The 21,874-nt window shown below is 41.1% G+C and overlaps 2 protein-coding genes across 8 annotated transcripts in view; one reads left to right on the top strand and one right to left on the bottom strand.

Moving 5' to 3' along the window:
* The window catches only part of eea1 (early endosome antigen 1), a 43,699-nt gene extending 35,088 nt beyond the window's left edge, over positions 1 to 8,611 (top strand). For all 5 annotated transcript variants that reach the window (XM_088645827.1, XM_088645825.1, XM_088645824.1 and 2 more), the window contains 6 exons: positions 75 to 197; positions 645 to 830; positions 2,342 to 2,580; positions 3,192 to 3,312; positions 4,077 to 4,175; positions 4,625 to 8,611. In XM_088645827.1, coding sequence (XP_088501953.1) covers positions 75 to 197; positions 645 to 830; positions 2,342 to 2,580; positions 3,192 to 3,312; positions 4,077 to 4,175; positions 4,625 to 4,747 — 891 coding nt within the window. In that variant the 3' untranslated portion in view covers positions 4,748 to 8,611. The remainder of the gene's footprint in view (positions 1 to 74; positions 198 to 644; positions 831 to 2,341; positions 2,581 to 3,191; positions 3,313 to 4,076; positions 4,176 to 4,624) is intronic.
* A 331-nt stretch (positions 8,612 to 8,942) lies between these two features.
* plekhg7 (pleckstrin homology domain containing, family G (with RhoGef domain) member 7) overlaps positions 8,943 to 21,874 on the bottom strand; it is a 31,041-nt gene continuing 18,109 nt past the window's right edge. For all 3 annotated transcript variants that reach the window (XM_088645828.1, XM_088645831.1, XM_088645830.1), the window contains 8 exons: positions 21,577 to 21,690; positions 20,936 to 21,110; positions 17,004 to 17,119; positions 15,883 to 15,970; positions 15,702 to 15,781; positions 15,006 to 15,159; positions 10,364 to 10,461; positions 8,943 to 9,239 (listed from right to left, as the gene is read on the bottom strand). In XM_088645828.1, coding sequence (XP_088501954.1) covers positions 9,129 to 9,239; positions 10,364 to 10,461; positions 15,006 to 15,159; positions 15,702 to 15,781; positions 15,883 to 15,970; positions 17,004 to 17,119; positions 20,936 to 21,110; positions 21,577 to 21,690 — 936 coding nt within the window. In that variant the 3' untranslated portion in view covers positions 8,943 to 9,128. The remainder of the gene's footprint in view (positions 9,240 to 10,363; positions 10,462 to 15,005; positions 15,160 to 15,701; positions 15,782 to 15,882; positions 15,971 to 17,003; positions 17,120 to 20,935; positions 21,111 to 21,576; positions 21,691 to 21,874) is intronic.

Below are 21,874 nucleotides of genomic sequence, written 5' to 3'. Positions count from 1 at the left end.
CCTTGTCTGCTATTGCTTTGACAGGCTTATAACATGGTGGTGTGTCGCTCATTGAAGGTGTGATCCTCCTGCAGGGGCTGACAGACGAGGAGCTGGCGAAGGTGAAGTCAGAGGCTGCAGACCTGAGTGAATTGAAGACCGAACTGGAGCAGGAAGTGAGCAGGCTGAGTGAAGAGTTGAAGACATGCAAGGAGAAGGTGAGAGAACATTTTATTGTCGCGTTGCTTCCCTGTGTAGTGGCTTATACTAAAGGGTTAATTAAAAGCTGGGATTCCCATCTCCAGTCCATAGTGTTCAGGTCCCATCTGGACTCTTCCTGTGTCTGTAAATCGTTGGCACAATTATAGTTTAACTGTACCAGTTAAAACAAAAAACAAAATGTCTCTTTTTCATGTCCTTCAAGAACCAGGGTCTGAAGAACTGGGGATCTCGGATCCAAAGAATGAAACCTAAACATAGGATTTATGCATTCGTCTTTACTACTACTACTTTACTACATTATTACTATTAACACAATAATGTTTAATATGCTCTACTTGACCATTTCTGTCACGCTGTGTTTTTACGTGCAGTGTCGGCATTTCTTAATAACGTACATCTCTAGAAACCCGTTCAGCTGTGCGGTCTGTTGCTCTGACCTCCAGGACCTCGCGGACCTGAGAGATGCCAAGCAGCTGCTGATCCAGCAGAAGCTGGAGATCCAGGGACAGGTGGACAGCCTCCGCTCGGCTCTGGAGCAGCAGAAGAAGGAGTTCCAGGCCACGCAGGAGGCACAGAGCCACAGAGAGGAGGCTCTGAAGAAGGAGCGGGAACAGATAGAAGCCAAGCTGGTACAGTTTCTTCTTTTGTGCCCCACAGATTATTGCTGGAAAATGTGTTTTTTCCCCACTGTTGTTACTTGCAGATGGCACTTTCAGTGCAACCAAGCTATGCTTTTGGTCCATGATGATCAAAGTGACTAAAAAAGCTCTGTGACAGTTCATTGACTAATTCATTTACCTTCTCTGTTAGGGTTAGGGTTTTAGGGAAGACTTAATGACTGTGTATTTTTGGTTATGGATTGTGATAAAGGATGTATTTATTATTTTCATCGTTAATTACATTTAGCCAGGATAGAGAAGTACAGCATCTTGATTTGTTACTGTCATCCGCTGAAACACTTTATAGCTGTTATGTTGATATGAGTAAGAGAGCTGATATTATTGGCTTCAACAACATGGCAAGTTTTGTGAGGTTCCTCAGGGACCTTTAACCTTGTTTGACTTTGTTAATTCCTTTTGAGGATTTTGAATATTTATAAGATAAGATCACTTTATTGGCCAGATACAGTTAATGTATTAGGAATTTGTCTTTTTGCATACCCCAGCTTGCTCTCCATGAGAAACACAGACAGGGAGAGAAGCTTGGAGTCAGAGCACAGGGTCAGCCATTTATACGGCGCCGCTGAAGCAGCTGGGGTTAAGGGCCTTGCTCAGGGGCCCAATAGAGTAGGATTCCTCTGCCAGCCACTGGATGCAAACCGGCAACCTTCCAGCCGCAGGTGCAAATCCTGAGCCACAGAGCCACTGAATCGGGTATCCTCACTGTCAGAATAAAAAGGTTCAGTTCCTCAGCCTGTCAGTATAGGACACTCCCTTAAGCCCTGGCATGTATCCGGTTGCTCTTGACTGATTCCTGAGCGATTTTTGTGCCCTGGTGACCACAGTTGTCTGCAGCCATTGGTTGGGGAACCAAGCCTTTTCAGCAGTAGCCCCTGCACTTGGGAATGCACTTCCTTTCCATGTCAAAAACTCCCCCTCTGCTGGCGTTTATAAATCGCAACTTAAGACTGACTTGTTCTCAGTTCTTAATCTAATTCTTCCTTTTAGTTTCTTATTTTAAACTGATTTTTGGAGGTATCCTGTATCTTCCCCCCCCCCCCCCCGAGTCCTACAGTGGCGCAATGTTCTGCATTGCTGCCACGCAGCGCTCCGGACCTGGGGCCCATCTGTGTGGAGTTCGTATGTTCTCCCCGTGTTTGTGTGTGTTTTGACTGGGTGCTATAATCTCTTCCAGCTGTGGGCCTGCAAGGGACTGGCGTCCCGCCCAGGGTGTACTCTGTCTTGTGCCCACTGCTTGCTTGGATAGGCTCCAGCTCCCCCCCACGTCCCTAAATTGGATGAAGCATGTAGAAAATGAGCGGAATGGATCCGTCTTTTTCTGCTTACCGCGCATTTTTCTGTCTCCGTGTGTAACTTGAAGAATGCTGTGGATTGAAGGGCGCTATCAACGGGGGAGACTGACTGATGATTAGTGCGCGGCGTGGCTGGGAGTGTGTTGACGGCGCTGTGCTTGGCCGCAGGGTGCGGAGCTGCAGTCCCGGGAGGAGCTGAAGAAGAGGCACGAGGAGGCGGAGGCCCGGCTGAGCCTGCAGGCCGCGGCCCTGAACGAGAACCTGGGCACGCTGAAGAAGGAGTGGCAGAGCAGCCAGCGGCGGGCGGGCGAGCTGGAGAAGCAGGCGGACGAGCTGCGTGGGGAGATCGCCGTGCTGGAGGCCACCGTGCAGCACAACCAGGACGAGCGGAGGGCGCTGCTGGAGAGGTGAGCCCCGCGGCTTGGGCCCCTGCACTGCTCGGGTCCCGCCGCCGTCGGCGGTCCAGGTCTGCGTCCGTCTCCCAGAGAAGCAACTCCTATGCAGATAGAGTCCTGTCTGGTACCCTGTGCTTCTGTGGCAGGTGCAGGGCTGCTACAGGTCTATTCCAAATAAGCAGCTTTCTGATACCCGACGGATATAGTTTTAATGAATTGAGTTTAGTGTGATTGCAAAAATGTGTGAATCAATGCTGTAAAATGTAGATATAATACCAGTATATGGCAGAATCAATTTGCAGTTCATATGTTCATCTGTCAACCACTTCCTGATTAATGATCAGATTTTATCATTGTCACGGCCTGTTATTATGACAGTGTTAAGACCTAGCTTTGCACTACTGTTAAATTGGAACACTCTTAACTCTTATGAAGGGTGAGACATGCAACAGTGTTAAACAGCAGCTGCAATGAATGCTGTAAAAGCCCTTGAGGTCTGGTTGTTCAGATGTATTTGTGTAACTGTACAAGCCCCGTATATGGCCCTTTGTAGTGTTTCGTGGATCTGTGCTTGTGTTTTAACATTGGGATTCTGGGGGTATTTTTTGTTTTTTGCGCACCAGGTGTTTGAAGAGTGAAGGGGAAATTGAAAAGCTGCAGGCCAAAGTGGTGGAGATGCGAAGGAAATTGGACGACACGACGGCAGCAATGCAAGAACTGGGAAGGGAGAACCAGTCGCTACAGGTGAGGCCCGGGTCTGCATAATGACCCATCTGCCAGGAACCTCCATATACATTTTCATATCGGCAGGAATTCGGCAAAGACAAACTTCCCTGTTAATCTGTGAACGCCTGTTAATGTGTTTCTGTGAGCCTTTCGATTATTCAAAATATCAAATTTACAAAACATTAAAACATTACATTTTGCTTTCTGTTTAAGATAGAGCCCGTTTCATAAAGTTCAGTAATAGTCAGAGTATGTAAACAAATTTGAACGAGAGTGCAACACGGCTTTTAACATTTGTGTTCATTTTGTGTAGCCTTTGATCTGTTGGAAGTAGGCAGGAGGATTCCAGAGATCTCCCAGGGCTCCCACAAGCACAACGCGGATCTGCTGTGCTGTGAATTGTTCTTTACGGATTTTTGAGAGAATGGCTTTATTGTGCGAGAACAAAGGGGAAACCTTGTGATACACAACAAACTTTCCCCAAAACAAAAAAAAAAACTCTGTGCTCCAATGTCACATCCAATAACGGTAAATAAAATTGCCCTGCTCTGGCCTCCTGCCTGGCTCTTTAATTTAAATGTCCATTTTCCCTTGATTAATTCTACAGGTCAAGGAAAGAATGTGAGCTCTGTTCTTCTAACTTGGTTCAATTAAACATGAAACAATACACACATGGGAATTATGCTGGTGTTGTGCTTTCAGACTGCAGATTATCTTGTGGCTGCCACACCAGGAGACTGAGGGCGTCTGAGACTAACTGCTTCTTGTTTTACTCTTTACAGATTAAGCACTCCCAAGCTCTTACTCGGAAATGGGCTGAAGATAATGAAGTACAGAACTGTATGTCCTGTGGGAAAGGGTTTTCAGTTACCGTCAGGAAGGTGAGTACACTGTACTACAGCTTTCCTTCCTTTGACACGGGTGTATCAGTGACAGTAGTCTCATGCTTGTCACCCAGAATTAGGGTTGTTTTTTCTAACACTTATCGAAAGAACACCTGCTGCTTTCACTTGGATGTTTGGGAGTGTTTGTATAAGAAAAAGGGTAGGTATGTGATATAGATTTGCTTTTATTTTCACTAAATACAGAACAATCACACTGTAGTCTGCATTTACAATGCTTAGCTTGGCATTGCTGAAATAACCGAGGGGCTGCTGCACTCTTTCGGCACATCCCTAGATGATTGAAATGTCACGATTTACAAGCCTAAAAATATAAGGTCAGTGCACACACTGTTAAAAATAATGCCGACAACAGTCTACGCTGAATGATCGAGGGCATCTACGGCATCCTCACGATTTCATGGTTTATCGCTTGTGTTTTCCTTCAGCATCACTGTCGACACTGCGGGAATATCTTCTGCGCTGAATGTTCAGCCAGGAATGCCTTAACTCCGTCGTCCAAGAAGCCGGTCCGAGTCTGTGACACTTGCTTTGATGAGCTGCAGGGATGAGGACATTGACGAGCCCAGATTGTCCACCACATTTGTCTCATTTTACACATGCACTTGTATGTACTTTGTAAACTACTTAATATTCCATATTAACAGCAATTGCTGTGTTTTATAGAGCGTTTGGCATAGGATCGCGGGGATTAATGTTTTTTGTTTGTGTTCCTGGTGGTGCCAAGACCAGGCTGGCTTTTTGGCACTACAATCCCTGAGATATTGTGTATAGTGAAGACTGTCAGCAAAATATAGCATAAAGCAAAGGGATGGATTTGATCTATATAGTGCCTTTATTACTGATGCAGCCATATCGAAATAGGGTTCTAGAAGAGGAAAACATTCTGTGTAAATAATTTCTGGCTCGGCATCATTGGCTATGACAGTGACATGGTCTATTTTAGATTAAATCAATCCAAAGTGGAGCTGAGGAACATCTTGCACAGATGCATTGAATGAGACGGAATGCCTTTTCATCTGTATGCATTTTACAATTACACCTGCCCATGTGACATCCTGTATCCAGTGTCTACCTGTGCCAAGTGACCACTTTAAATTTCTCCCAACAATATTCTTGGTTCAGTTTAATTGTATTGAGTGATCAACAGTCTCAGTTCAACTGGTATTTTTTTTATTCCATACAAGAAGTGCCAGAAGGATAGTTGGTTGTCCACAAGTTGAAAATGCCAGCAAATGTAAGACACATGCTTTTTATTATTTAAATGAGACTTTTTTTACCTTACGTTTGTCATCTCCTTTATAACCTTTACTGATCCCTGAAGGATTTAGTGCAATTACAGCTGAAAAATACTGAAGTCTATAGCAGTGATTCCCAACCCTGACCTGGAAGAACACTGTCTCTTCTGTATTTTGCTTCCGCTGAGTTCTTAATCACAAGTTTTCTATCAGAGGCAGATTTGTAACTTTGCTTTCAGATCTTTAAAGGCCCAATGTGGTAAGGAATCGGTATCAACCCTTACCAATTTCTGAGTTTCAGAAGTGTTGTCAGTTAGCTCTGTTGCCTAAAATGTAATCAGTTGGACCACTGTGGAAGGAAAAAAAAAACAGTAATGTTGGGAGTGTTTGATACAGTGATATTTCCAACAAGAGAACTGATTCACTGGTAAGAGCTGTTCAGTCATAAATAAGGGTCAGTAAGTTGAGGAGATGCTGTGTAAAGTTCTGTGTTCTGAAGTTGTTGGGAATAGTACCCTTGAGGTAGGGTATCTTTGACACTAAGGACTGACCAAAGAAAACAAGTTAAACAGAAATGTGAACAAGAAAGCGCATCAGTTAAGTCCTGAATTATGAGAGCTGAGCTGGAATGAAAATCGGCAGATGGTGTTCTCCAAGCCCAGGGTTGGGGAACCCCGATCCTGCAGTACTAATGGAAAAATAAGCTTTTTAACTTACTTTGCCTTAGCTGTTTTCGGGTTACATTGTTCAATCTTTTATGGTGCATTTATAATGTACTCAATCTCCAGTGGTAAGGGAAAGCAAACTAGATGAACAGAGTAAGGTGAAATTGTGGGCCCTGTATTAAGAGACCACCTGTGTTAAACAACCAATTTCTGACTGTTTTCTCTTAATACGGGTTTGACTGTACGCATATACATGCACAAATATATATATATAATGTAACTATGTATATACACTTACATAGGCTTTCACTTTAGATTGAAGGGAGACTGATATGTTAATTCATGGAATTGATTTGGTGATTCTAGAGTGTGGTAATTTGTCTTTTTATTTTAAATAAAGGCATGTGTGAGATATAAAGTAAGAAAAGGTCTCCAGGCTAAGAATTTCAGAGGTGCCAGCTATGGAATTTCATTTAATAACCAAAGATTGCAATGTAAAGATTCACTTGATTTGAAAGTATTTATCTTGTTCCCTTAAATGTGTTAGAGAGCACGGTAGGTGAGACACAAACCCTTTCTGTTTTATTCTGCCATACAATAGCTATATTTTATTCTTTTAAGGTTTTGCTGCAGTTCATATGAAAGAGATTAAGTAATGTCATTTACAAACTTTGCATTTTGTTCACGCGCGTTTCCAAGACCTTAAGCACGTGCAGAATTGTGATCCACATTAATGTACAGTATTAACCTATTTTGCAATGCTGCTGTTATTTATACAAAGTGGAATGTCTTTTCTTTCTTGCGTTTTTTAAATACAAAATTTGGTGCTTGTATCAAAATCTGTTATGGTATATGCAGACTGGGTGTAACTGGTTTTAAGTCATGTATTTTTAGTTGCATCAATGCATCTACAGCTGTTTATAGCAGTTGCTTTAAAACTGACGGTACTTCTAAACCTGCGATATGAAGCAATAATCTTAGTTCTCTTCGTTTAACACGCTGTGGAAATGTCATAGGCCAATATGCAGCAGGAACACGGTGTCGACCATAATGGACACTGCAGGGCGCTTGTCCTTTTCATCACAGACTGTGGCGTCAGTGCTGACGAAATGGGTCTCTTGGGGCTCGGCTGCACCTGCCTTCTGATTCCACAGCTGCTGTGGCTTTGACAACCTGGCCAGGGCCCTCGGCGAGTGGGACCCCACTCATCAACATGATGATCAACACCGAGCAGAGGGAAGGGAAACGCGAGACTTGTTCTGCAGCAGTCGCAGGCTCCAAGTGGCCAACAGCGCGTTACAACAGTTGTTTGCCTGCATCAGTTCTGACAGAGGCCTTTGTACAGCTGTATTATGAAATCCCACTTCTTCAGTGTCCAGTAAGAGCTCTCTGAAGTGCTGTGCAATGTGCATCTCACTGTTTGCAAAGTCTCATTCTAACCTATCCTGAACCAGTAACTTCACATTTTTAAGTCAGGCTTGTTAACAAAGATGGCAGTGAAGCAACCTCTGGATCAATATCTTGGTAGCTTTTTTTTTAGTCTACCTCGTTTTGTTTTGTGGAATATAATTTCTCCTGAATGAATATAGAAGCCCACTGACTGATCGGTCTGTGACCAGCTTCTTTAGCTTCAGTTTAACCAGGCCTCTGCTGTGTTTACTTTCAGAGATATCTCAAAAAGTGTGAGAGGACAAAATTCCAGCTGGAAATTGGCTCTGGAGAGCCTTGTCAGAAAGAGGTTAAAAAACATGAAATAATTTCTACATAGTTTTGAATTGTTTTATTCTGGAATGGAGTTCCATACTATATGATATTTGTTCACACTTTCCTGCGATCTGTTCAGCTGAGTATTGCACAGCCACAAAAGTGCCACCACCTCCTTGTTTTTTTAAAGTGGTATAGTTAATGGAATTCTGTCCCTTGGAAGTTACCTGTATTTTTTTATTGTGGACACAGTGCAAGACCGTTCAGTTCTCTACTTAAACTCTTTCAGTCTGTTGCTTTTAAGTCTTGGTTATCACTGCAAATGATGTTAATATTCTTATGAGAAGGAAAAAAGATGACTAATTTCTGTAAAATAAAAATCCTGTAAAATAACACCTGATTTTAAAAAAAGAATTTAGCGATTACAGATGTAGGAAACGACTGTCATTGTTGTCTTACAATGTAATGTTTATTTAAATTATGACACTACACACTTAATTGTTGATGGTTACACCTTGATGTAGATCTTCATGCATGAATTGTCAATTTCTGAATTGGCATTCATTGGCCATTTCAAAGTCCAACAATCTGCTTTGTGTTAATGTAGTTGTGCCTTAAGTCGCAATTTTTTTCATGTTTTTATCTTTTGTTCAGCTGAGTTCGCAGACGTGCTCAGTTAGATGTTAGACTGCCACTTTATACACAAATGGATCAGTGAATTCAATTATTGTCAGGAAGCAGTGTTATGTCCAGATGTAACCTTCATTTTCTAATTGCTAATGGTAAATAAAATTAGGTGTTTCTCTTTTTTTTTCTTCTGTTATTCTTGAGCTTCATTTTGTGTTATTTCAGAATGTTTCTTTGTGCTTTGTATCATCTAAATAGAAGTGTTCTCTTACTATATTTGAGTTTATTTGTGCTTGACACACTTGGTCGCTCCAATTAAATGATCACATCTGCAACACGGCTGTTATTGAACTGTATGCAGTGTCCCACATTTTAAACATCTATCCAGTTCCAGTTTCCAGTTCCTTTATTGGCATCCTGTCGTAGCAGCTGCTATAATTCAACCACACTAACTAGCAGCATGTATTTGCTGTTTATTGATTATTCGTTTATTTATTAGAGAAAAGGCAGCATCGCAAACACTAACTTTATTGTAAACAGGTTTAGTAGTGCATATAAAGGGTATTTTTTATAAAATGTGAGGACATTGTTCATGAAAAAAGAATAAAATATGAAAATATTTCTATTGGCGATTTACAAAACGAAATCACTCATTTGTCCTTTGACTGTGCTGCGTTCCTGGCTGCTCGTTGATCCTTCTAAATCTGCGAAGATTCGAGCCAGAAGCTGGAGCTCCGAACATGAGCTTCCTTAGCCACCGATCTTGCCACTGCTGCTACTGCCTCTTCTATTTTAGAAATCCATGTTTTCTGAAAAACAAGGTTGGGTACTTGGTTGAATATCCTGAGAGAAAATGAATGTGAAACATTAAAAAGGGGGGTTCATGGTGAATTCAATAAGCCACTAAAATAAATGTAGAGAAGGTCAAGTAGAAACTACGTGACTGATCCTGTATTTGTGCCCTACTCCTTACGTCGGGTTTGGACTGAAAATATTCCTGTATTGCTCCATAAACAAGTTTCTGTAGAAGGAGGTGTAACATGCACGCTTGTGATAAAGCCAATTCTGCTCTTGCCCGAGAGGACTTGTGATTCAAATGCAGTCTTGCTCTGAAATGAGCAGAGGTGAAACTGAAGTGATGCACAGTACGTGCCCCAACAGAACTGTGTGGCAGCGTGGTGTCCTGTGTCACGCCAACCATGGCAGAGGTGTGAGAAGGCCAGCCCGTCTACATTTGAGAGGGCTTTTTTTTAAACCACTGGGTTAGAAGTCTTCATTTTCACATTTGTGGAAGATGAAATAATTCCTCCCTCGGAGTGTGCTGTGCTTTCTTAAAATTTAAAATAAAAAAAACGGGGGCTTATGTTTATTTCAGGTTTCAAATGATGTTTTTACCAGCCTCACTATGTAGATGGACAGGTTATCATATAAAATGAAGAGCCTTCTTGGGAGTGAAGAGTTTTTGTATTGCAAACTTTCCTCCATCCATTTTCTAACCTCTCCTTCCAGAACAGGGTCGCGGGGGAGCTGGAGCCTATCCCAGCAAGCAACAGGCGCAAGACTGGATAGACACTGGCCAGGACACCATTCCATCACAGCACAGACAGACACACCAGGGCAGGTTTTCCCAGAAGCCAATTAACCTATCAGTTTTTGGACTGTGGGAAGAAACTCATGCATTAGGAAACATTTATGCAGATGCTTTTAGGAGTGAAAAGGTATAAATGTGTGTATATATATATTTAAAGTAGCAGGATCAGTTCCAGAGGTCTACTCATGAAGTGTCTATTTCCTAGAACTGTTTTGGTAGTTCACGCTAGAACTAGGTTCAGTTCTGCCTGTAATCTGAACCTGTTACTTTTGGAATACTAAAACTGATGGGGTGCTTTTGGGATTTCCAGGACGGCAAAAAAATGCTTCTTTTGTACTTCACCTTGCTGGCCTCGGATTGAGCTTGCAGAATGAAGGCTCCAGTGCATTGCTGGTATCTGTTCTGATGCATTAAAATGAAGGGGTTGCGCAGTCCAGATGCTGAAGTAAAAAAAGAGTTTAAAATGAAGAAACCTGCTAGCACAAATAAACATACTGTTCAGAGTGTAGCCGAAAAACAAATAGTGGCGCACAGGAACACACATTCTGGCCGCCTCACCCAGCATGTTCATTGTAAACATCAGCGTTTAAGATCTTCTCAAGCAGCAGCCTTGTGGCAGCAGGCTCAGCTCACTCATTGCACAAGGTGACATGACTAAATATATATCGGGAGGCAGGGAATGGATGTCCAAAATACATAACATCTTTGTCTTTTTGTCACTTTATCACATTACCACTGGCTGCAAAGTATTATTCCACTGCATGTCCATGAACTTGGGTTACCGCTAACCTTCCTTGAACTCTGACATTCGCTGACGCACTGTAGTCAATAGTTTTCACAGGTTGTATTTCTTCATTAACAATTCCCTTTATCATTCTACCCCAAGTCTAGCCATCACTGATACTCATCCATTAAAAAAAGGAAAAAAGTCTGCAATATATTCAGTAACTGAAGGTTCTTCGCAAGTAACTTATTTCAAACTTGATTATGTTGAATACACTTGATTAACTGTGCATCGCTTACACTATAGCCTTTTCTAAGATCTGTTAAGACTTACATCAGTTAACTAACCTGCCAGAAATACTGCATCATACTGTGATTCCAATATTACAGAAGCCAAAATATTTTTTTATCTTACCTGCAAAAAAATCCACATTAATGTACACATATTTGGGTATGCATTCTGCCAAAAATCTTTCATTAAAATCTAAGCAGTTACAAACATTTTGTGGCATATTTATTCTTTTCTGACCGCTCCTGTTGTTCTACATGAAAATTAGGTTATTTTTAACAACACCGGTGGAGAATTTTAAGTTTATGACCAGGCCCCAACTCAAAGCATACTTCTGATATTGGAGTGGTTCCTTCTTACAGAAGCACTACCCCTGGTAGTCTTAAGACCTCATCTGATCTTAGACGCTTAGCAAAGCTGGGCCAGGGCAGCATAGAGATTGAAGGCCATCAAAGGAAAACCAGGCTGCAGCTGTAAATGGTGTTGGACAGGTAGGTGGTGCTCTTCCCTCAGAATCAGAATTTCCAAAACAAACCCAGCAGGGCAAGCAGAGAGACAGTGATGGAGGGTACTACTAAAAATAAACTATTTTCTAGTTAACATAGTGGGGATGTTACCGTGGTGTGCTTTCATTTTGGGCTTGCATATTTTAGTGTCCTTAAAGTATATCCTTAATTCAGCTGAAGCAATTTCTCAGTCCTCCCTCTGATCTAATGTACAGTGGGATTTTGGTGCACAATGGCTTCTGCATTACCCAGGTTGGTGAAGTGTATTTCCTTAAAGAGCTGTGGGAATAATATATACCCAAGGAAATATTTGCTTCTTTTTACAAAGAGTTGTGAGTGTCTGGAAGAGCCTTGGCCTCCTGAATTCACCTTCACACCTCCTGCCGAACGTTCCTCAGCCTTATCCGAACAATTTCCAATTGTCGTTGCTGCATCTTTTTTTGGGGCTAAATTTGGGAGCAAAAATCCATGCTTATTCAATTCGATAATATCTCTGTGGTCCACAATATCAGTAAAGGAAGGTCACCTTACCAGTATATTATGAAATCTCACAGACGTCTCAAGTGGATTTCTCTCGCAAACCAATTCCATCTCGTTGCAGTGCATATCCCAGGTTATCTTAACAGAACAGCTGATTCTCTATCTCACTTTATCTCGCTTTCAATTTCAGGATGTATTTAGGATGCTGGTCACACCTAGATTTTTCAGAGCTGGTGCTTGGGGTCCCACTTGGTTTTTTGGGGGGTCCTAGCCTCCCCATCCTATGGCCAGGAGGTTGGCCCTCAGCCAAACGAGTTTTCACTAAATTCAATAAACGATTCTACTGTCGCACAAACTTTGGCTGCTGTTCCTCGTGAAATCTTATTACTAACTCGATGAAGGGTTTGATTGCATTACTGTGGGCTCGACTGGAACAAAAACCAAGAGGTGTGTGGCTCACCAGGACCAGGACTAGAAAGCAGTGCCCTGGAAACTAATTATTCCATTACAGACAGGGAATCTGTAAAAAAAATATTTCTTGACCTATTGTGAAATTCACGTGACAAGTCTTTGAGATTATTCAGAACGTACAGCATTTGTCCAAGATGGCTCATTCCATAGATTATCTAGGTAAAACTAAAATTTTGTCAAGATGTTTCTTAAAGGAGTCCAGAATTAGGGCCTTAACCACCTGGCTGTAAGGCCTCTTCCAAATAACCACTGCTCTTTGAGTAAAGAAGTGCCCGGCTCATCCTAAATGAATTTTGAATTGGGACCCTGTGTCCCTGTTTCACTACTGAGTAAATACTGAGGGCCAGACCCCTGTGTTGGTTTCTTCTCAACTTCCTTTGTTCTAGACTGGAGAGATTTTGTTCACTTAACATGTCTGTATATGACACTCCATTGATACCAGGATTCACTTTTGTTGCTCGTCTTTGAACTCTAAGGCTATAATGCATTTTGGGGTAGGATGAACACAAAACTGAACACAATATAATGTGTGATCATACTAGCACAAACAAAAAGCTTCATCATAACTTTACTGGACTAAATTTCTACATTTTTTGCTATTCACCGAATCGTGCTGTTTGCTTTTTTATGGCTTTCCCATATTGTCCTGATGAGGACTACACAGCTCCAAATCATCCCATGGAATACACTCTAAAGGTTGCCTTTATCCTGTGGGATATTTGGCAGGGAGACGCACTGGGAGAGTTCAGAGTGACCAATGGTAATAGGGGATGTGATAACAGGGGATGTGGGTTGGGGAGGCTATCAGTACAACTAAAAAAACACACAGTCCTGGATCTTTTTTTGTTCCTGTGTTTCAAAATTATCCCTCCTTGTTTTAGAAGAAGGCATTAAAAGTTCGCTCTCTACTCACCGGTGTTTCACTTTTAATAATCTCAGGCTACAATGTATGATATTTGTTGCACCTTCTGCAGTACTTATCAATGTTAAATTTCATTGGTCTTGTGTCTGCTCAATCCATGGCTTCTTATACTTGTTTTGTAAGTGTCTTGTTAATGTTTCTGTGTTTACCACTCCTCCCTATTTAACTGTACCAGTAGCTGAAATGCCGACATAGAACAGGATCAGTAATGGGTCCAAAAAGGATCCCTGCAGCACACCACTGCTTGCATGTGCTCACGTAGAAATTGCTCCTTAAGATGATACACTATTAACTGTTTGCAAGCATATTCTCCTTCCATGAGCATGCATTACTCTGGATTCCTATTTTTTAATTTGATCATCCTTAATTAATGAGGGACTTTATCAAAAGTTTTCTGGACATCTAAATATAACGGTACCTGCTCTAGTCCTCTCACTGTTTCTTTGAACAAATCTATCAATCAGTTACACAGAAAATTCCCTTTTTAAAATTTATGTTGGCTCTTATAATACCTTTATCTATAAATTCCAAAAAATGAATTATAACACAAGTAAGATTGAAAGGTGTGTCTCTCTTTTTATAAACGGGTTACATCTGCAAATTCTCCAATCTGTGCGTAAAGCTCCCATTCTAAGTGAGAGCTGAAATTGAAATATGCACTACAAAGAGTCTAAGAATAACATCCCTGATTTGTGTGACAGCAAAAATGCCAGCAGGTCCAGGTAATCCGTTGATGTTTACCCCAGGCCCTGTAAACCTCATTGTTAGTTGTATTAAAATTACTCAACACTTCTGTTGTTCTAAAACATTGGGTATGCTATTGCCATCATCTATTGTAAAAGTACAGTATGTGTAAAATACTAATTTAGCATGTTTACTCTACTTTTATCACCTTAAAGAAGTATAATAAAATCTTTATCTTCTGAGATTAATCCAACATTATCTTTTAAACTGTTTACTGTCATGTTACAGCTCTTTTATGGTTGTAGTCCTGAAAATTGCTTTGCATTATTTTTTGCCTCTAATCCTGTATTATTTTCTTTCTCCTTCTTGACAGTTCTAATATCTGTTTTTTAGCTGTGTCTGACGTTTTTCTGTCTTTGAATCCTAGGCCCTTTTATTGCAATCTGTAATCTGTGAATTGTTCTCTTCCTTTGAATGGTTAGGCCATAAGTCTCTAGACTTTGCCTTCATTGTTCTATGGATGAATTCACTTTGTCCCTGAAATGTTAACCCTATATCCATAAGTTCCCAGTTCACCACCTGTAATCCCTGCCTCAATCCTTTTCTAAATGTTTAAATTATTTGTAACTCTTGTATTTGAGATTCAGGATATGCACTGCACTATATTCTTGCACTATACTGGGGCCGGCACTGTAGTCTGTAAACTGAAGACTAACTCTTATCACATACTGTATACTGTACAGTACATGTCAGATATATACAGGAAAGAAGGGTAGCTCTGAATTCAAGCAGCTCGTCCTAGCCACAGACTCAAGTGAATTATTGAAACAGAAGGCCTCTGTAACTATCAATACATATTAATACTGCCTGTGGAGCAATGATACTGTGTTAAAGTTCTTTTAACCTCACCTGTGGCATTCAGTTGATCAACATTTTTTATCAGCAGTCGGTCAAGCGACATAGGCTGATCCAGAACAGTAAATGTGCCGCCTTCTTTAAAAATGCTCTGAAACTCCTGGTTTGCTGATGGACACAAAGTATTTATATCTGTCCCCACAGATTTCTGAAAGAAGAGAAGATTCAAATTGAGGGAAAAACAGGAGTGTAATTCAATCCTGGTCGTTCCGACCAATAACCTAAATGTTCGTTTTATGAACAAATATACAAGAATTCTTCACCCATTTCTTTTGGGCCTTCAGCAACTTAGAAAATCTTTCAAAGTATATTTATTTTTACCTGAGGTTTGGCTGCTTTTCTTAAATGTGAAATAATTAGGTAAGGGTGAATTGCAAATTTCAAATAGTAACTACAGTGATTATTATTATACAGTATATATGCAAACAATTCTATCAATACTTTATGAAAATATAGAGCACTGAAAATATTACATTTCTATACCATAAGCTCCTCCCAAGAAGAGAAAGAAAATACACAACACTCCTGGTCAAATTATTGTTTGGAGCATTTGGAATAGTGGTTTTGCTAAATGCAAAAATCTTAGTACAGTACTAAAACCCCAAAACATTAAATACTACTGCAATAGGATGGGATCTTTTTAGACAGGCACCATTATCAACAGCTGATATCAATTTTACCAGTTCTTACCTTTTTACTCCTTTTAATCTTGGTTATCAAGAGGAATTCATCAAACAGGAACAGGTAGACATCTTGCAGCTTTGCGTTTTCTGGTAATCCAAGTAAGATATGTTTCGATAAGGGCACAGAAATCCTCACAATTTGTCGTACTGCAATGGGTTCAGTAAGATTCCACTATTATAGTACCCACCTGTAAGAACTAACTTTCCCTCATGTAAAAGATTTCGGTTGGCCACAAGGTTTTCAGGAGTTACGGGCTTTAGAAGATACTTTAGATTCTGGGAACAAAGAAAGGAACTAGTAGAACAAACAATTATGTTATCTATCCATCCATTTTCTAACTGCCTCTTCCACTTCCAGGGTTACATATTCTGTGCAAAGCAGGTTACACCCTGGACAGGACACCAGTTCATCACAGGGCACATAAACATACTGTACACACACACACTCACACCAGGGCCAGTTTCTCTGCTAGGCAATTAACCTGCCAGTATGTTTTCAGACTGTGGCAGGAAACCCACACAAACACAGAGAGAATCTGTAGATAATACAATTATATTTACTCATTTTAATATTCTTAGGAGTTATACACGTATGTATTATGTACAAGGGGATTCAAAAGATAATAATTTCTCATTACATAACTTTATATATAAGATAATTAAGTACTCTCCAAACCAATGGCTTGCTGCAGCGTCACTTCCAAAAGGAAACTGAAAGGTGTGGACAGGCTCTCTGTGCACAGCAGAAATCCCTGAGTGACGGCAGAAAGAACCTTTTTTCTTCCTTTGTAAAAAATATATTTCTCAGACTGAATGTTGTACACACAAGATTGTATGGCTTTGCAGTAGACTTTAGCTACTTGTTGCCCAGCATGTTTTGTGTTTAACACTTCTTTTTACAGCTTGGGGACGAAAAATTTCGGCAAGCCAATTTTAAGTAATTCCAATTTTACATATGCCAGTTCCTAGATTGGCAGGTTTTATGCTTAATTAATTTATTCTTTCATTTATAATTCATAATCAGATTACAGGAGCAATAGAAAGACCAATTGCCACAAATTACCAGCTGCTGAGGGGATAAATGTAAGTCTCTATGGAGCCCATTACTCAAACACCATTCCAGGCACCACTGCCAATGCAGCTACCTTTTGTTTTATCATTTTGGGGACTCTGACTTCCTTGACACCCCTCAAAACTAATAGGTTAAAGCAAAACATAGCAGTAAACATTCTTGACATTAATAGGGTCTGTAGCTTTTCTTGTTAAATCTTATTTAACGCCGCATCAGACTGACGTCAGAACTGTGTACCTCAGGGATGAAGGCTCTCTTATTTTGCTCCCAGACTGGAGGCCAGATGATCGAGTCTTTCAGCTGCTGGAGCTTCTGGTAGCTATCCAACCACTTCACCTTTCCCTCCAGGTCTTCTGCACAGCCAGCAGGAAGCAAGAGGTGAAAAGGGGGAGAGAAAAAAACCAACAGCAAAAACAGGGATTGTGAACATATTACTCATCACCTCAGAGTACTCCCAGGACATTTTGGTTATCTGAGCCCAAGATACTGTATATCAGAAGTCATATCAGTAAACCCATGCCTAGTTCATACCTCTTGCGATAAAAAAGCAGCTGATAATACAGGTAACTGAACTAAAGGCTCAGTTTAGACGGTGCAACTGCACCTGAGGATAGAGCTGAGTGACCCTACACCCTTGAAAAGTGGACTTTGGAAAAGCCCCACGTCTTCAATAGCAAAGCCAGTTTTTCACTCCTGAAACTATAAGCAGCAGCCAAACTAGGTGCCTAAACAAACTAAATAAAATAAAAGTGAAGGTGCTGATTTTTTTTCTTTTTGCAATTGCTTATGCTGGGCACGCCTTATGGCTAAAAACCACAGGAATCGGGTTGTAAGAACAGTGGTTTTTAAGGTATGATATCAGGTTGAAATGAACTTCACACTGAAGTTCCTCCTTAATTCTGTTGGTGAAGCAATTTCTCACTTCTCCACTGGACATACTGTACTGCGTTGTGGGGCTGCAGGTGCAGAATGGCTGCCTTGTGTCACCCAAGTGTGTGCTGCACTTCAGAGGGGGGTCCCCTCCTATGAGTTAAGCAGTTTTGAATCCTTTGGAATGAAAAGTGCTAAATAAAAGCATGTTGTTATTATGACTATTGCTGTTTAAATCACAGCTTACAAACCAACTTTAAGCAGCCCAGAACTCACTCAGACTTTAATCGAGTACTTCTCTTTGGCTGTGTGCGGGTCTCATCAGTTTGATCTTCTGTACTTGTAGAGGTGGCTCTACCAGCCAGCAGCTCTACGTTTTCATTGAAACCCTTTTTATAGGTGTCAGGAGCTCTCCTGTCTCCACAGATCCTACTCTTGTCTTGGTACTTCATATTCTCCTGATTTCAGTTTCTAGAGCTCTGCATTTGCCTTCGTCTTTTCTGCTTCCTTCAGCATTAGAGGATCATCATCTAGAATAGCTAGAGGCAACTGTTTTTCCTTTCTGCTGCGGACTGCTACGTCTGAGCACTTTGCAGAAATGGTATGATCAGTTTGAACTGGCATGTCCCACTGGGAGTTGTTTTCAGTGATGTTTATGACTTGGGATGAGTTCATACCATCTCTCACACATGTGAGCTCTCCCTACTAGTCCCACTAACACCTCTTCCAGCAACAACCTTAGCTTTCCCAGATGGTCTCCCATCCAGGTACTGGCCAGGCTCATACCTGCTGAGCTTCAGTGGACTGCCAGTTATGAGTTGCAGGGTGATATAGTTGCTGTCCGTTTGTGCTTCTAAATCAATGAAGAGTCCATCATGTTCTTGTTCATCAGCAGTTTCAATTTTTCATTTTGAATCCTATATGTATTGCATTGCTTGAAGGATACATGCTCAAATCACAGGCATTTTACTTGTATTTTTATACTAAGAACTCACTTAGCTAGATCAGCTCCATGTGCACACACTATGTCTGTGAACTTATCTTGACCGTGCTGGATGTAGTCATAAAGGCTGACAATGAGCATGCTATGCACAGATCCTAACTCTATTAGTGTCACGATTGTAATCCCTTCTCTTAAGGGCGCACCAGCTCTTTCACATTTTAGTTGATCATGTGCACCCGCCTCCTATCCTGCCCCTCCTTAATTAAGGCCGGCACTCTCGCTACTCCTGGCTCTGCACTGGAAGACGGACGCCCGGAGGCCCGCCTACCATCAAGTCGCCTTACGTCCGCGGTTTGAGGACATAGGCCTCCTATCGGCGTCCTGACCCAGCTGAGTCCGGGGCTCAGAGCGCCTGGCCTCATGAACCCGTTTTTATTCCCTGTCCCTGCACCGGATTTCATTCTGGTTTTTAAACCTTGTCTTTGTCTCGTTTGGATTACTCGGCTCTGGACATTTGGACTTCTCCTTGGATTACCCCCTGGACTCCTCTGGACTTGTTCGTCCTGGCCACGCCCCCCCGAGCACCAGCACACCATCGACACGCTCCCCATTTCATCTACCAGCCCCGTTCCTAGTCTTCCCTCCCCTTCCGGATTCTATCGTCTGCATAGGGTCCTGAAAAACGCTTTGTGACAATTAGTCTGCGGTCACCTCACATCTCTTTGTATACAGTGCAGTCGAGCTACATCAGCCTTTGGGTGGTATAGCTTGTTCACAGTCAAAAGCTTCCATGTTTGTCTATCAATCATTTCTATCCATGTTTTTTGGTTAGGAACAATCTCTATGTGAATCTCTTTGAGTCTTTGCTGGTTATTAGGGATCTTTGCTCTATTGTGTTGAACCTTTGTCCATTTGTTTCTTCTTTTGTTTTCATTTTCAGCAAACAGTGTATGATGGATATCTGAAGACTGCGTTTCAAGTTTCTTTTATTTTTGCAGCCTTTTGAAACAGGAACTCTGTCTCACACCTCTGCCTTCCTGTATTAACAAAACTGGCCCCATATACCCTTGGCTTTGGGTGGCCAGTGTGAAGCTTATTAAATTTTAAGCTGTAACACACCCCTCTTTTACACAGGCATGAAATTACCATCAAAAGAACTCTCTCAAGCATTATCACCGAGGGTACCTAAGGCGTGAACACTTTCTGGAGGCAGAGTTTTAAAGAAAGAATAAGTTCCACAACCAGCCCCCAAGATTTCAAAACATAACCTTTCAAATAATTAATTTAAAAGGGAGTTTAAATCACTCCACTTAGTTTAGTGGAGCTTGTTCTGCAAGTATAGCTGTTCATGCTTTCAACAAACAACTTCAAATAAATCCCAGTCCCTGCGTTGGACCCACGATAAAAAATATTCACAATAAGAAAAGTAAACATTTCAGCTGCACAATGCAGTTGTGTGCAAAGGCATGTTAATTGGTCAATATGCTATGGAAGGCATACTGAAACTGTTTTTGCTCACCGAAGCAGAACACAACAAACCCCAGACTCTTTGCTCATTTGAGCTTGCTGTTGAATTCTTGTATAAACATGAATTCCAACAGTTATTTATGATAACTCTTAAGGACCAGGAGACGACTGAGATCTTACAGCAAAAGTATCTTATGTATGGCATTTGTGCCAAGGTCTGCACAACTCATTTTCCTTGCAGTCACTGGAGGTGAAAAGTACACTAGCAATGAGGAAAATAATTATATAGTCTCTTGGAAACAAAATATGTATCACACCAGAAGAAATGGCATTAATATACAAGTTAAATATTCAATATAACCTACTGATTTTTATTTCTTTAAATGAAAGCCTTTATTTTTAAAGTTTGTCTGAGCAAACAACTGCAGTACATGCATTAAACTATGAAATAACTTTGCTTTTGCCTCAATATAAAAAAATAATTAAAAATTGTTTTTTTACAAATGAAGTAAATTTACATAATCCATACTAAAACTTTCTTCAGGCGTGTCAGTGAATCGACAAATTTCAAAAGCAGAAAATTCAGAAATATTAAACAACACATACATATGTGTCATCTAGACAAGCAGACAGAAATCCAAAACTTAAAAAACACCCAATTCCCTTAATTTATTTTTTCTCTTGCTTGTCACAGATCCTCTTAAACAAGGAACGATTTGATGACTAAGTATTGAAAAGCAGAATTCACATGAATAGCAGCAGTCTCACATGCCTGGCTGAAATTTTCCGAAGGGAGTGGTTATAATAAATAAACGCATTATGAATGCACGACCGCACTAGACAACTGGTTTTTACTTGTTGGGAAAACAAAGCGTGAAAGAATGCTCACGTATGGATCTCTCCACCAGCTCCACAACAGACTGGATCGTGCCTCTCTCCCTGTCACTGCTGCTTTGCTTGGCTATGTTCTTCAGCAGCAAAGGGTAGCGGGTGAACCTCTGCATCGGCGCCACCAGGAGGTCGGCCAGGTGTAAGCGCTTGCACTGCTCGTTGCGCTCACACCACTGAGGAAGAGACAAGAAATTGAGTCAGAACAGCAGGTCCTCCGCAGTGATACCAGACAGGACAAGGAGCCCAGATGTAACCAGTAACGCAGTATGTCCCCTCTGCTGATTGCATGTTGAAACCTGCCACTTGCTGAATACAGGCTGTCAAATGATGGGTCTGGGCTTTTCTGACCCAGAGGAAGGTGTTCATGTAAAGGGACACAATGTGCTTTCTTCTTTCATTTCATTGCAGTGAAAAAACCCAAGCTCCCAATTAACCATTAATTAGGATTAATATCTAAGGATAATTAGAGCTCATTAGGTTATAAGTAAAATTAAATAAACCTGTCAGGTAAATGTCTTTGTCGTCTAGGGATCATCTTTCAAAAGATAGCAGGAATGAATATGAATACAACAAAATCTGTCTTTTCAGTGCCACCATCACTGAAAACGTGTTCTGAAAATGTGCTTTTCAGATTCTTACTTTCAGATACGTCCCAAAGTCTTCCCTTTGCTTCAGGCTGTCGAGGTAAAATACTGCTGAGGAGTAGTTGAGGCAGTATTTCTGTTGACAGTAACAAATGCTCTCTTTGAAAACCTACAATACAAGCAGAGCGCAACACAGCCTTTTAACTTGCAGGCTACCACTGAGATAACTGACCAAAGACCTAAATCACAGACTACAGGGGGCAACTGATGCAGCTGGAGAGCAAAATAATATTTCATTAGAAACACCATGGCAGTACCTCTACACATACAACACTTTCTGACACTATGTCACA

This window comes from Lepisosteus platostomus, chromosome 9 (assembly GCF_059453375.1).
Source record: "Lepisosteus platostomus isolate fLepPlt1 chromosome 9, fLepPlt1.hap1, whole genome shotgun sequence".
Taxonomy (NCBI): domain Eukaryota; kingdom Metazoa; phylum Chordata; class Actinopteri; order Semionotiformes; family Lepisosteidae; genus Lepisosteus; species Lepisosteus platostomus.
Note: the sequence above shows the minus strand (reverse complement) of the source record. Positions and strands in the feature narration are given on the sequence as shown.